General features: G+C 35.2%; 1 protein-coding gene across 6 annotated transcripts; it reads right to left on the minus strand.

Moving 5' to 3' along the window:
* On the minus strand, positions 8161 to 15903 carry LOC109226569 (cingulin). 6 transcript variants are annotated; one of them, XM_019391360.1, is made up of 14 exons: positions 15746 to 15903; positions 15603 to 15647; positions 15411 to 15509; positions 14628 to 14738; positions 13842 to 14016; positions 13661 to 13717; positions 11865 to 12001; positions 11697 to 11756; positions 11529 to 11606; positions 10922 to 10995; positions 10038 to 10108; positions 9421 to 9497; positions 9248 to 9328; positions 8161 to 8402 (listed from the first exon to the last, which is right to left on the minus strand). In XM_019391360.1, exons 1-14 carry the CDS (start codon positions 15815 to 15817, stop codon positions 8334 to 8336), a joined length of 1206 nt encoding a protein of 401 aa, XP_019246905.1. In that variant the 5' UTR covers positions 15818 to 15903; the 3' UTR covers positions 8161 to 8333. The 6 variants fall into 6 exon arrangements, with proteins under 6 accessions (XP_019246905.1, XP_019246904.1, XP_019246906.1 ...); XM_019391359.1 differs by having other exon boundaries at positions 10011 to 10108; XM_019391361.1 differs by having other exon boundaries at positions 8318 to 8402; positions 9248 to 9354; positions 10011 to 10108.

Consider the following 16373-nt stretch of genomic DNA (forward strand, 5'->3'; position numbering starts at 1 on the left):
TTGTTTGATGTGTTTTGATGATTGGAACTAGTTTGAATGATGTTATGGGATATGTCCGTGCTTTTGGTTGAGGTCCCGGGGGCCTCGGGTGAGTTTCGGGGTGGTTTCGGATCATTTTGGAGAAATTTGATATTGCTGGTTCTGGTGTAACACTGTAGCATCGCAAATGCGAAGGTTATTCTGGGAATTGCGAAAACACTGTAGCTTCGCAAATGCGAAGGTTTTGCTGGGAATTGCGAAAACACTGTAGCTTGGCAAATGCGAAGGTTTCGCTGGGAATTGCGAAAACACTGTAGCTTCGCAAATGCGAAGGTTTTGCTGGGAATTGCGAAAACACTGTAGCTGGGCAGAAGGGTTTATAATATTTCATCCGCGAAGGTTATGTATTTTACACCATTTTGAGCGAGCTTTGAGAGCTTTGAGGCGATTTTGAAGAGGGATTCAAGGAGGAATGATTAGAGGTAAGTTCCTTGGCCTAAATACTCGAGATTTTGTTAAATTTAACATGGAAATTGGTTGGAATTCATTAAAAGGGGTAAAGCTAGGGCTCGAGTTTTTGATATTTCAAATTGGGATTTGATAGGTCATTTGAGCTCGGATTTGGGAGTTCTTGGTATGTATGGACTCGCGGCGAGACGAGGAATCCAGTAATGTGAATTTTGTAATTTTTCGAGAAGTGGGCCCGGGGCTCGGGTTTTGCCAACTTAGTGAATTTTGGTGTTTTCCGAGTCTTTTCGATTGGGTTATGTTTCTTTAGCCTATTGTAATGTGTTCGTTGTGGTTTTAATCAGATTCGGCGTGCGAAGAGGTTGGTTCGAAAGGCAAAGGCATAGCGAGCTAGACTTGTGGCCGGCTTGAGGTGAGTAATAGATGTAGATAATGACCTGAGGGTTTGAAACCCCCGGTATATCACATTGTGAGGCTATATTGAGGCGAGACACGTACTCTATGACGAGTGCGGGGTCGATTGTGACTGGGGATTGTGACCTAATCCGTTCCGATTGATGTTCGTACTGTGTTCTTGACTAGAAATTGTTTGGTAATCATCCTACTTGGATTTTATGAATATGTTTGGGGCTTTGTGCTTATCATTTGCATCCTTCAGGGATCCTTATCACTGCTTCCATGATGCTTAGCATATTTCATGATATCAGTCCTGAGTTAGACACTGCCTCGAAATGTTTAGTAAATAAATAAAGGTTTAAACACTTAGCCCTATAATTCCTAATAATTGAAACTAAAAATGAACAATTTGACTGTGCCCGAGTGGCTTGCATGCATATATATATATCTGGACTGAGTGTGGATCGGGCTGCACGCCGCAGCGAATGCTACGATGATATTGCGCTTGGGCTGTAGGAGCCCCTCCGGAGTCTGAACCCCCACAGTGAGCGCGGGTACCCAAATGGATCGGGGTGCGCGCCGCAGAGATCATGTGCATTGCATTGCATTCATGCATTTATACCTATTTGTCTTACTTGTCCTGGTATTGTTGTTGTTCCACCGTTTTATGTGCTGAATCGCTGATTATAGCTTTATATTGTAATATTTCGGAATTTCTTACTTTCAGCCATTATATATGTTTATTACTCACTGAGTTGGAAGTACTCACTTTACTCCCTGCACCATGTGTGCAGATTCAGGTGCTCCGGAGACTTAGTGGTGCTGTTTGCTGTCTTCTTGGATTTTATCTTCAGGAGTTGTCGAGGTAGCTGCCTGACGTCCGCAGGATCCGACTCCTCCCCTTTATTTCATTTATTTTTTTTCATATTCTAGACTTCTTTATCATTATGGATATATATTACTCTATTACATCTAGAGGCTCTAGACTCGTGACTCCAGATCTATTGGGGAATGTTTGGAATATTCGTTATTATTTTTTGTACTATTTTATTTAGATTCGGATTGGAACCTTGACATTTGCTATTTTAATCGTATTATTTGTTAACGGATTACGTATTTGGGTTGAGAGTATTTAATTGGTCGGGCTTGCCTAGCATCAGTGTTGGGCGCCATCACGACCGGGATTGGGGTCGTGACATTATTTTAAATAAATACCATTTTAAAATATTATATTCTATAGATACCTTTTAATGTTTATATCAAAATATCTATTTTTGGTTACCTCATCACCTTAAGCCACTATATACGCTAATTTTTTATTTTTCTCTCTCCTTTTTCAGATTTTTCTCTCACATAATTACCGTATTTGATGTAAACTTCTCACTCCACGTTCTCTCTCTCTAATTTGATATACTCCATCCTCTTCCCCCATTCCAGAAAACACGAAAAAAAAGGGTAAAATTCTTCTGTTAGCATTTGAGAAAATAATTGCTACTGCATTTGATTGATTTACTCAACTTTGGGCTTCTGATTGCGAGCCGAGTTTGGATCTGGCGATGAGCCTCCACGTCGTGGCGGCTATATACTGTAGTCTCGGAAGGTTCGAAGAGGCGATTCCGGTGCTAGAATGGGCGATTAAGGTGCCAGAAGTTTCAAAAGGTGCAGATCATGCGCTCGCAGCGTTCTCAGGGTATATGCAGCTCGATAAATAGTGTAAACCCTGTTTTACGCCGTGAATACAGTCGAATACAAAAATCTGTCCAGCTGTAATCCCATGTTTCACGCCATGAATACAGTCGAATACACTCGAATACAAAAATTTGTCTAGCTGTAATCCCCTGTTTCACGCCTAGAAATGCTACTGTATTCATGAATACAGTAGCTTAAATATATCGAATATACTCTAAAAAATTTGAAAACATAGCTATAGGAAGTAATATAGTAAATGGTAGCTACAACTAGCTAATAACCACTAAAACATAATGGTTTTTGAAAGTTTCTCAACTTTTAACCGAATGAGTAAATATATTAACCACTTGGTCCATCAAGGGAACAATGAAGTGACGAAAACATCATAATTCGAAATGTTACGTGCTCGAATCCAATATCCAATCTTCCAACTGTTGTCCAGTTAAGTTCTCTCCACTTTCAGTTAACTATGTGAAAAAACAAAAATATAATGACAATTTGTGATGACATTGGTATATTAATAGTTATAATGAACTAATCGAGTAAGAAATGATCTTAGTGGAATATGACACAATCTTTAATGCGAGAATATATATAATGGTGAGGCCGAGAACAGGCTAGGAATTTAGTTATAGATTTTAGCTCCAGTAGTTTCGAATATGCCTCAAACTTTTACTTTCCTTCACAGAGAACAATTTCTACTAACTTGTGATGGGCCACTTTAGAATCTGAGATTGCAAGAAAAGGACAAACTGAAAACATAATGCTGAATAGTGTAGCTTGTTAAAAGTAAGCTATATATAGGGGCGGAGTCACAGAGCCGACTACTGGTTCGGACGAATCCAATAGCTTTGATTCAAACTTTGTATTTTTTTTAAAAATTATTAATTATGTATAAATATTAATTTAGAACCTAATGACTTAAAAAATTAAAATCCCGAACCCATAAGCTTGAAATCCTGACTCCGCCTCTGAGCCTATATCTTTTTTGTCGCGCCTTACAAGCTATACTTATCATCGTGGCCGAATTGCCAACAAACAAAGATGAAACGAATTTGCTATTATATCTACATACAGAATAAGATATGCCTATGCTTTTGGTCCAGCTGAATTCTACTCAACCAAGACCTCTAATAATAATAATTTAAAAGGAATGAACTACAATATAAAAATAAAATTAAGGGGGGTAGGGGGGGAGGGGGGATGAGGAGTTACAAGTTGGATTTTTTAAAAATAGAAAGGGAAAAGTCTTACCTTCGTCCAATGCATGCACTGATGCACCTAATTAATTTTTAGCCAGATCATTAATTACAAATTAAGACGAGTTAAAACTAACAAGTGGTCTTACCTTCGTACAAAGCATGCACCTAATTAACTTTAAAGAAAAAATAAAAAAGGAATTAATTACAAAATATATTAGAGCTAAAACATGCATCTTAGAGGAAAATGTGGCTCACAGATTAGTAGATTTTTGTTTATATGAGCTAATATCATGTGCAAATGGTTTAAGTAATTATGGTTAAGCAACTAATACTTTTTTTAAGAAAAATAATACATTTTATGTATTAATTCATTTTGGCGCTATACACCTAGTGAAGAAAAGTTCTTTTTTCTTTTCATAAAAAGTCACAACTACTTGAATTTTCTAAGGTTTATCTATAAGGACAATCTTTGAATTCTAAAGAAAGGGTCAAGTACCCTTATTTTGTTGTATCACAGCTATCGTCGCAAAGTAGGTTGCCAACATTGAACGGCATGCTTGCTAGCCACACCAATTTTCATGGTTGTCATGGTTTTGTATTTACGTGGATGACATGTATCATGTATGTATGTCACTCTTCAAAATGCTGAAAATCTTTTCCAGTGGTTTTTTACTACGTGGTTGACATATATGGCACTCTTCAATGTGAAGGTCTTTGATTGCCCGATCCTTGCATTATTGGCTAGAATACCACAAAAAATATAGTAACTCGCTCGTATTCACAAAGTATCCCAGGTGTGAAATAAACAGTCTACCTTAATGTAAGTATTAGTGGCTGCTTCCACGATTCGAACGCGGGACCTATAGGTAATACAGAGACAACGTTACTATTACTTCAAGACTCCCCTTCAATACAAAATGTATAGCATGAATAAGAAAAAAAAATAGTAAAACACTATATACTGAGAATCTACAACATCACGATCTCCACTTGAGCAGCCATTGGTCATTAAGCTTGGGTATCATCCTGTTTGAAGAATGCAGAATTAGAACTTTCAGATGAAAAATAATACAAGTGCTCAAAGACCGGGACGGTAGTTACCTTGCAGGCTACTGAACTCTTGCATGGATTTCTAAGAAGAGGTTCCACACTTCCACTAGGTGTTTGTGAAGTGTTTTTTTTTCCTTTTCAGGAAAGGATTCCTCGTCAAATAAGTTTGAGAGGTGTAGAATAGAAATTGCTAAATCTACTACGGGCCATTTGCACAAATGATCCTTTTTGAGGCACAATTTAAGTTCGGGATTTTTACATACTTATACACTATTGGAAATTTTATTACCCTCCCTATTCAAGTTTCACTTTAATTACCTTCTATATACAAAATTACCAATTATGTACATTTTTAGGATTTAAGGATAATTAATCAATTCCGACAATCACTGTAACGTACAAATCTCACTCCCCCCACGTTTCTCTCTCCGTATCCCACTCCCCCCATGTTTCTCTCTCCACATCCCACCCCCTCCCCCATGTATCTTGCACAAAAGAGCAGCAATTCCACCATTAAAAAGCTTTGAAGTTTTGAATTCAAATTTTGTTTTTTAAAAACTATTATTTGTTTGGATTGGGTGTTGTTGCAAAGAATTGAGATTCTCTCTACGTCTCTCTCTATCGCTCAATCCCTAATTCCAGTAATGTAAAGCAAAGAAAAAGAGAGCAGCAATTCCACCATTGACAGTCATTAAAAAGCTTTGAAGCTTTGAATTCGAATTTTGATTTTTAAAAATCATTATTTGTTTGGATTGGGTGTTATTGCAAACAACTGAGAAGATGGTTTGGAGTTTATATCTCAATTTTGAAGGTGTTTTGGTGAAGATTAGACTTGATTTTGGCCGAATTTCAGATTGAAACTCGAAGATGAAGAAGAAGAAGAAGACGAAGACATGATATACATTATATTTACGAAATTGTAGTAAAATTGTAGAAAAATTGTATCCTGTTGATATATATATAATGTATGAAAGTTGAACAATATTGTATAAAAATTATATTTAAGTTGTATGATATTGTAGTTGTATATAACTGAGAAGAAATAATGTGAGAAAATTGTAAATAAGTTGTAGCTAAGTTGTAGATAAATTGTATGATATATAATTAGTTATATGAAATTTATTTTTACTATGAATAAATCAGATACAAAATACATATTGTATAAAATTTGTATTTAAGTTGTATGTTATTGTAGTTGTATTTAACTGGATAGAAATAATGTGAAAGTTGTAGATAAGTTGTATAATATATAATTAGTTGTATGAAATTTATTTTTACTGTGTATAAATCAAATACAAAATATACAAAAGACATATTGTAAAATTTATATAAAAATTGTATTCAAGTGATATGATATTGTAGTTGTATATAATCATCTTTGCTGAATTATGAACAACTTTCAAAACTCTGTCCTAAGGAAATGAGAGCTTTGTTATACTGTTGTGCTTGCATATTCCCCAGCAAAAAGTATCTATTTCTTCTGAATCTTCGTCAGTAAGTACTAAATATACTTGTAAGTTAAAGTTTTAAAGGCTTACGTTCCACTCTATATATATATATATACTATATAGTGAGTGTTAATTAAACAATTAGCCTCCTATTTTCTTTTAATTTGTTGTTTATCTTAACTCCATACTGTTTGTAAACGAGAACTTAAGTTATAGATTATACCAAGACATGCCATCCTTAAACTTTTAGGTAGTAATATTCCAACAATAAGGGAGGTATGGGGTAAAGTTTAGGTTGTATGTGTACAGATGGTCTCGGGGAACACCTAAGTAATCAAGAAGTTGTTGACATCGTACACAATCACCCACGCAATGTAAGATATCCCTTTGAACATTCTCGTGTCTTTTTCTTAGCTATTTGTTGATTTTACCTACAGGCAAGAAGGTGTTTTCACGAAAAATTCAAGAATGGGTTGAAGATCAGGAGAGAAAGGGGGAAAGGGGAGAGAAAAAAGAAAAATGGTGTAACTACATCCCTTGATTGAAGGCACAAATAATGGATTGGGAGCCTTTTAAGGTGGATTGTATATATTTTATAAACAAAATTTGTTTATGCGGGGTAATTTACTAAACAAGGAATTTGAGGGTAATAAAGTTTCAAATAATGTATATGAATGAAAAAATCCCAATTAGTTCTGTCATCGTTAGCCCAATGAAATAAATTTGTCAATGAAATGCAAAGTAAGCCGTAAAAATTGGGACGGAGAGGGAGGACAGAGTAACTTTTGGGCTCTCAAATTTTATTGCTAAGTTTTTCTCACAAGAAATTTGAACACTTTGACAAGATGTTGGATTAGACATGGCAATTTAGACATATTAATCGTAAAAATAGCACGGTATAGCCAGTTTTCGGACTTGGCAATCAAAACTAGCCAGCGTTTGCCAAGTCAATGAAAAATAGCCACCGTTTTGCTGCAATAGAGACGGGTCCAGCATAATATACTGGAGTTCGGTGCACTTGTGTATGAACTCCAGCATATTATGCTGGACCGATATACTTTGCTGGCTCCAGTATAATATACTGGAGACTGGAGCACTGGTGCTCCAAACTCCAGTATATTATACTGGACCATTATACTTGCTGGAACTCCGGTATATTATGCTGGAGTTCTAGTGTACTTATGCTGGAACTCCATCATATTATGCTGGAGTTCCAGCATACTATCCTGGAACTCCAGTATAATATGCTGGAGTTCAAGTATACTTATGCTGGAACTCCAGCATAATATACTGGAGTATTTTCCGAGTTTTGAACAGTGTTTTCGCTCAGATTTATCTTTACATAAAAAGTGGCTAAATTTTGATTACTTTTGAAATTGGGCTATTTTTAAACGACCAGTTGTAAATCTGGCTATTTTAAAAATCTACCATATTAATTTGCAAATTTTGTTAGACAACCTAGTATCTTTTGAGCATGAATTGAAAATAATCACTCATGGAACTCAAGCCAAAAGCCTTGGCAATGACCAGAGATGCATATCATTTACTCGGGATGGAGAAATTCGCAAAATCATAAAATTATATTTTCTTTTGAGAAAAGTCTCAAAGTCGAGGCACAATAAATAGGTTTGTGGTCAAAGCACTCGTTTTGGCCATTGCCAGGTCTTCTTTATCTAAACTGTTCAATTAAATAAATGAGATTGTGAACGGCTACAACTTTGGTAACTTCTATAATATTTAGCTTGATTTTTTCTACAGAGTGCATCAGAAGATACTTAATTGCATTGTAATTCCTTTAGCCCAAATAGGTATAAAAACTACAAGTTTAAAATCAAAATCCACTTAAAAGGTGGTAACTTGAAGACTTTTATCTACATGGAACGGATGTAGTGTTTGTTTTAAAATTGAATATGTTAACTAAAGAGAGATACGTGGAAAGCAGAAAACAATCGCTCAGCCTCAAGTACAAGGGCAGTTTTGCATAGTGGATCACCAAAACTTCACTAACTTAATTTTACTAGAATGAAGTACATGAAAAGTTAGTCTAGTTTGCTCGCAGAGTCGAAACAAATTTCTGATACAAAGACAAAAATCTTACAATTTACAGTATCTCCACTTGAGTCGTTGAGCATTCAGAATCCAGCTGGTTCGCTAATTCTGTGTACTCGTCCTATATCAGAAGAAACTATTAAGCCAGAAGATAGAAAGAGTTTTAAGACAAAAATGGCAGCTAAAGGAAGAGTTCTTCAATTAATTTCTTAGGCAACTGTTGGATGAAAAGGATAGTAGCACCTACAAGGGTTAGATTTCAGGGTGACAACATTCAACGTAATTAATATGAAAAATAACATTAGTGATCCCATAAGTACCTTTTTAAAAGTACTTTTTTATTTTTATTCAGAAAATTAATTTATTCAAGACAAAATAACCTTACAATAAATTTATATTTTTCAAATTATCCCTTATTAATTTAATATTTTTCTTTGCCTTTTCCCTTTTCTTTTTATTTCTACTATACATTTCTTTTCTTTTTTACTTTAATCATATTTTTATTCTCTTTCTCTTATTTCTAAAAGTAGATTTTAAATTTATATTGAATGATGTATTTTGACTATTTAAATTATCGTGTAAACAATAAGTAATACCAAACACTCAGATGTTATTGTTTTGGAATAACTATATTTTATATTGATTGAAATTTTTGATTTATATTTTTACTTTGTGTTTTATATTTTACTTGAATTCTTTTATAATAAATGTTTAAATTTATTTTTCTTTTCTAAATAATAGTAATCTCAAATTGAACTTTTACTGTGCTTTTTCGTAATTTGATACTTAAAAGTGCTTTTTTATAAGATTGGCCAAACACAATGAGCTTGCAAAAAGCACTACTCAAACAAATTGGCCAAACACAAACTGCTATTTTGCAAAAGTACTTTTTCGAAAAGCACTTTTCAAAATAAGTAGTTTTTGGTGGCTTGGCCAAATGGGCTCTTAATGCGAGATAGGTCATACCTTTACTGCAGCAACAGAGACACTTGCATTGATAGCTTCACAATGCACTGAGCAAGCTGATGTTGAGGGAGAATAAACAGACTGCAATTGCAAAGTTGAAGAAGTGTCTGCAAGTTCAAAAACTTTTTAAAGATATGGTGGGAGAAGATTTATCTGAGGATGGATGTACTCGCCTCTGATACATAGCAGTTAATCTTGTTATCCTTCTTCAAGGGGCTCTTTATTGAATCCTCCTGAACTTCTGGTGAGGCTGCTTTGGCAAATTGCACATTATCAGTGAATTTCTGCACTCTTGTTACACCGAACAATCAATCTAGGGAAACGACAGAACTGCAAGTTTATGCCTTGTATTCATAAGCGATGAAGCATAAGGCATTTAAAACTTATTGTATCCTCCATTTTTAATTTTTAGCATTAGAAAATATACATAAAGCTATAAGGTTCCAGTTCCTAAAAGGAAAAGAAACAGGGGAAGTGGAATCAAAATAGAGATAGGCAGATAGCTGAAAGCATATCATTCACGAGATGGAGGAGGAAGCAGTTGCAGAACTTGGACCAAAAAGATGAGTTCTACAAACATTCTCAAAGCAAAGTGAATCTTAACTGCATCTTATGGTAGGAAAATATATTAATTTGGTATAAAGGAGTAAGCTTGCTTGGGATTGAGCTGTATTTTTTGTTGGTTGTCGTTGTTGTAAAGGACTAAGCTACAGAATTGAGCAATTGCCAGACAAACAAAAGGACTAAAGATTATGCTCCTTACAACATAAAGCAAGGGCGTGATAGGAACCTGTGCTTTCTTCAATCGTAGAAGACTTTGGATTAGTGTCTTTCCCTGTGATTTGAGCAATATCTGGAATCCTAGTAAGCAAAATGTCACAATTTAAGTTATCCAGAATGTCACAAATTAAGGAAGAATTGATAACATATTACATGCATGACAGTATCTGAAGTATTTAATAGGAGCCAGATGAGGGAATAGATAAAAGCCACATGTTGATTTTAGTGCCATCTTCCGATCAGCTTGCTAATAACCCATCTAATCATTGTTAAGAGAACCCCTTTTTCATTGATAATAATAAGTTGAAAAGAATCAATAGTTTGGGATAAATTATGGACAAATCGGAGAGTTTCTGTCTTCTCTTTGCCTGTCACTAGGTAATGGTTAAGCACAAGAGCTAGAACTATCAAAGATTTCTAAGCCAAGAATGAATGCCAAAAAGATATGCAAGCAAATTTATCAAAAGGAACAGCGCATCCTGCTGAAAGCTATCAGAGATAGAAAGCTTAGACAGCTGAAAGTTTTGACGATCCGCCTTTTCCTGCGTAGTAAAGAAATGGACTGCGCCTTACACATCCACATCTTTCAGTTAGAAAACAAAAGGAGTTATAATATGTTCTGAGAATGGCTAGCAACATGTTATATTCAGGACAAATTCTTTGCTACGGTGATCTTTGATTCAGGAAAAACTCTTCCCAAGAGTTATTTTGATTGCTGAGTGAGAAATAAAACTTTAACTTAGGAAGTTTAACTGCATTTATTTTAATTAGACGATGGTGCTTAGAAGAAAATTCCAACTGAAAATTCAAGATGTTGCTAATCTTCGGAGTCTTTGCTTACTAAACCGGAATACTAATCTTTCATATTGGAGTTTATAAGAGGCTCAGTCAAACCGTAAGTTTTCACTTTGTCTAATTGAAAGGCATTCTTCCTGGCCTTCCATCAGTGAGGTGAATGTCTTCCTATCCTGGCATTAGAGAAAGATACAGCCAAATTAGTAGCAGAAATGAAGCCAAGGAATAATGCAGTACATTACGAGTGTGGTACTAGCAGAGGAAATGCATATTTCAACAAAGAGATGGAATGCCAAACCGAAACAACAACATTAGCTAGGGCATGGAAAGATTAAATTCGGATGATGGCCTAATGATACGAATTAAGGACCTTATCCTTGTCGAATTGTAGATCATAAGGGTAGTGACAGAATTCATCTGACATAAACAAAAATAAGAGGTATATAAAGGTGCACAGAAATATGTATATTATCCATAAAAAGTAATTTGGGGCTAGCATGAGCAGATGTGCTCAGAACTACATATATCTCTCACAGTTACTGGAGTTGGCACATCAGAAATGATTGAGCAAATGGACTAGATCTGCCATAACACAGAAAAATCTATTTTCCAACAATATCCTCAAGTTATAAGGAATTCACATAGGGCTAAAGTCAAGCAGCATTTGAAAGGAAAATCCCGAGGAAAAATGAGAGTGTGTTCAGACCTCTTCACCCATACGAGTGACGGCATCTTGAATCCTTTTTATGAAAATGCCTAAGCTTCCTACTTCACAATGCAGTCCCTGATAATTACCCACTCAGAAAGGTAACAGTTCAAGTTAATAATCCAGTTTGAAATAAAATAATACTCCTAAGCAAACTACTATGCAAACCTTGTTCTCTGAGATTAAGTTCTGTAGAAGTAGTTCCTTTGTGGATATCTCTCTCTGAAGGTATGACTAGTTAAGGGGCATGCCACTAAGAAGGGAATGTGAAAGAACATTGTTGAGACTTAATAAAGCATAAGGGAGCACGAACTGCTTCCATCAGTTAATGGATATCTGTGTGATCTTTGGTTGGAACTCCTTGCTAAGAATTGCTGCCTCAAGTTCTGCCTCCAGCTGTCGTATTCTTTTAGCTTTGATTGTGAGTTCCACTTCATTATTCATAAGTTTGTTTTCCAGGTTGTTGATCTTCTCTGTACAAATATAGCATTAGTTTCTTAGGTAACAATAGCTAACTTCTTACAATCAGAAGTCTGTAATTTATTTTCACATAACTAATCAACTTTGATGAGCAATGACGGAGTTTACACCGAAAAGGCGTGTAATGAATGACAATTGCACCAAACAAGAAGTCTTAAGCATAATTGTGTAATGATACATAGAACTAAAACTAAACCCTTATTGGATTCATGATTAACTTATGCTTATACATCTCCTCTATGTACTTACACCTAGAGGTATCTAGATGGACAACAGGTCTCGATACCCCAAAGCTATGACAAGTATCTAGATGTACTACAAGCAGAGGCGGATCCAGGAATCGGAGGTTGCGGGTGCCACTACTTTATGCATATAATATATCCAGGGGCGAATATACATGACACCAAGCGGTGTCACATGACATCGCTTCCCCAAAATCTTTTACTAAATATATAATATATAAACAATAAATAAAATAAAAATATTGGATATAAACAAAAAAATTGACGTTGTCACTATAGTTATTTATCCATTTGTTCACTTCTTCAAATGTTGACACCATTTATAAAAATTGATGCGTACACCCCTAAGTATTACCTATAACTAGCTACATGACCGAATTGGAAGGAAGGGTCAGTTTGGTTAGTTTATGGTTAACTCGAACAGGTCTTTCATTCACAAAGCAAATAAGTTTGATTTAGGTTCATTTTTATTCATGAAAGAGTGCCTCCAATCAAATTTTTTGCTTAAAGAATAGCTTAATACTATATATTCTTTGTTTGACTATATTAATTTACCTTTAACGTTCTTGTGTTATTTTTTACATGTTAATTGTCGAGTTATATGATAATATGTTTAAAGCGAAACCTTCAACGTTCAACCTATAATAATTAACTCAAAATGACTATTAATCAAGTTATTTTTTTCAAAAGCCAATAGAAAAGACGGTTCCAATTATATTCCAATATTTAAATTAATATTGTGTCATAAAAAAGAAGAAGACATTATATGCTAACTAACTTGGTAAAAATTGTTCATGAATTAAGGTATAATAATAGAAAGTAGAAACAAAATAAAGACTGCTATACAAAAGTTTAAAAAATAAAGAAGAAGAGAGAAACTCAGCAAATAAAAGGACGAAAACAGAGGAAAAGAAAACGAAGAAAAAAAAAAAAAGAGGTAAGGCTGGGGCCCAACTGAAAATAAAGGAAAACCAGGAAAAAGGAGAAAAACAATGAAGAATAACGCTCCTGTAGGGAATCGATCCCGCATTCATGAGTCAATGACAGCTTTCAGCTGGGACACTGAACCACTGGCACCCACATCGACTTTGTTATTTCTGGGTGCCATCGCTTTGATATATCCGATATTTCATAGATATAATAAATACATAGTAAAAAATTTAGCGAAGCGAGCGGGTGGCGTGGCACCCTGACCTCATAAGGTAGATCCGCCCCTGACTACAAGAAGAGCATTCCTGCGAACCACATGTTCTGTATTATAAAATGACCTTTGTAGATAGATTTATGGCTACGCATGTCTGATGGATCAAATAGTGTCTAATCTAGTAACATCCTATTCTGCTGTGTCACTAAATGCTGAGTACAAGACTAAAGATCTACATGCCAAGGTAAACAAGGATAAGAAATTACCGACGAAAAGTTTCTCAAAAGTAGAAACCTCATCCATTTTCCTCTTTAGCCCAACCACTGAACATGACAAAAGAAATTGAAAAAAGTAACCAAAAAAAAAAAAAAAGTTTGTGAGCAAGTATATGATAGATAGATTGCTGAGACTGAACGAATGAAACCTTAAGAAAAGAAAGCTACATGCCTACATCCTCTTTTTGACTGAGAGTGTGTCTAGCATCATCCATAAGTTTATTAATGGAGGAAGCCTCCTTTGACATCGAATCGAATAATAACAAATGAGCTCTTAACTTTTCAGATAGAATATCAATTTTTCTATCTCTGTCTTCAATAGATCGCTTCATTTCATAAGTAGAGTCCTGCATATTAATTACAGCAGAAATGAGTACCTATTTTGGGGAGATAGCTAAGAAGTTGAGCTCATTGGTTGAGATGACATCACATAAGTTCCATATTACTACAACCTTTACTATCTCAAGTTTAAAGAAACATATACATGAGTATCCACATAAAAGATAACATGGACACAGAAGATTTAAGTTCTAAGGTAGCAAAAATAGCTGCCAAAGGAATAAAAGTTTGGAAAGTTATCTAACAAGACGTTCAGCTCTGCAGAAACACACAATCCAATCTAGGAACTGCCGCCTGAAGAACAATGCCACTTTCTTCCAGTTACAGCATGCACATGACCTCATAATATTCAGTTGCTGATTACAAGAATTATTGTGCCAGATTTTGGAAATAAAGAAATTTACTGGAAAAGTTCCGTTTTCTCTTTACTATTAAAAGACGCCAATGCATTTTCATAATGCCAGAGTTTGGTAACTTCTCATTAAAATTTAGAACTCGAAATCAGATAAAAACAGGAATATTATGAACCAGCAGAACAAACCAGAACATCAGTCATGAAGGTATACGAATTAATTAAATCTACTTTAACATATCTGGCTTAGCATTACAAAATGCTAACCTCATAAGCCTTCAGAAAAGCTTCCCTTGATTCAAGCAAGCTTTGTAAAGTTCCTTCCAATTCCTTCTGCTTGCTTTCCAGCAAATTGTTCTCATTCTCTAAGCAAGTTACCTGTATTAATTTATGATCTCTAACTTCCATTCTGAATGATACAAATTAATAAACATCTAGGTGAGCAGAGGCAAACCCAGGATATGAACTTCATGGGTTCGAGTTCGAAACTGTACCACAGCCTATTTGATTTACTTGGTCCGAAATCTATTATTTGTACTTATTTAGTGGATCTTTTAACAAAAATACAGACTCTGAGCCAAAGCTGATGGGTTGAACCCATTACTTCAACACTACATCCGCCCCTGTAGGTGAGAGGCGGATCTAAAATATAGAGTAGTTAAATGCTCCTCTTAATATATACACAGTTACACACATAAATAGCTCTAAATTAATATATACCACACACACAGACGGATTTTTAAAATGCTTTTTTTTATGAAAGTGAGGTGTATGCCTGTTTGCGTGCACCTTGACTATCCCACTAGATACCTGCTTCCTCCCACCAGCACAGATAACTCTATCCACCAAGGAAATCATATAGTGTTCTGCTGGAATTTCAATGTGAAACCTCATAATCCTCCTTCCATTTCAAAGACCACTAGGCCACACATACATAATTTGAGTTTTGAGATAATAAGTGCACGTGAACCCTCTGCTTATATCTGGATCAGCCTCTGCGTTCGTGTAGTGTATATAAGAGTCAAAGATGAGAAGTAAATTGTACTTTACCTTTCTTTCCAGCTTATGCCTAAGTTCATTAGAGAAACCTAACTCAGCACGCAATTCCGCCAATTTTTCATTGAATTCCTCCTCCGATTGCTTTTGCTTCTGTTATTCATACATCAAAAAACTTCTTCGGCAGCTAGATATTTTACATATAACATTCAAATAATTTCAAAGATGTGAGTGATTCGAGTGAACCTGGACCGAAATTTGGATTTGTTGAGACGCGTTGCGTTCCTTTTCCTGCAATAAAAGTTCATAGAAACTCTTTTGAGCGGTAATGGAGAAAATTGATGATCAGTTATGGAGATGAGAGGTCATGATGAAAATGACGATTTTACTTTGAGTTCTCGAACTTCAGAAATTAGGGCGTGGAGTTGGAGCTTGAATTTGGAGAGCTTCAGGAGCTCCATTTACCCGCCAAAATTCTCCTTAGATTCGAATCGGTTTCTGGAATGTGGTCCGTGTTTGCAGTGGCGTTGAGTTGGTTTAACTTCGTAATTTTACAACTTTATTACGTCTTCACTCGGCAGAGCACTTATTAGTCAAAATAGCACGAGCTACTTAGTTTCGGACTGATAATTAAAAAATAATTAGTATTATGAACTTCCAGCTTATTATGCTGGAACTCCAACACACATAAAGTTCCAGCATAATATAAGGGAAGCACCCGTGTAGTGTGTATGAATTTCCAGCATATTATACTGGGAAGTCTCTTATACTGGAACTTCAGTATATTATGTTGGAACTCCATGTATTATGCTGGAAGTTCACGTGTAAAAAACTCGAACTCGAGTATATTATGCTGGAATATTTTTCGGATTTTGAACAGTGTTTTCATTCAAATTTATCTTTACATGAAAAGTGGCTAAATTTCGATTACTTTTGAAACATGGCTATTTTTCAATTATCACTTGTAAGTCTGGCTATATTTAATTCCACCCATTATTGTGGGAAAATTTCATAAAT

Source organism: Nicotiana attenuata, chromosome 6 (assembly GCF_001879085.1).
Source record: "Nicotiana attenuata strain UT chromosome 6, NIATTr2, whole genome shotgun sequence".
Lineage (NCBI taxonomy): Eukaryota > Viridiplantae > Streptophyta > Magnoliopsida > Solanales > Solanaceae > Nicotiana > Nicotiana attenuata.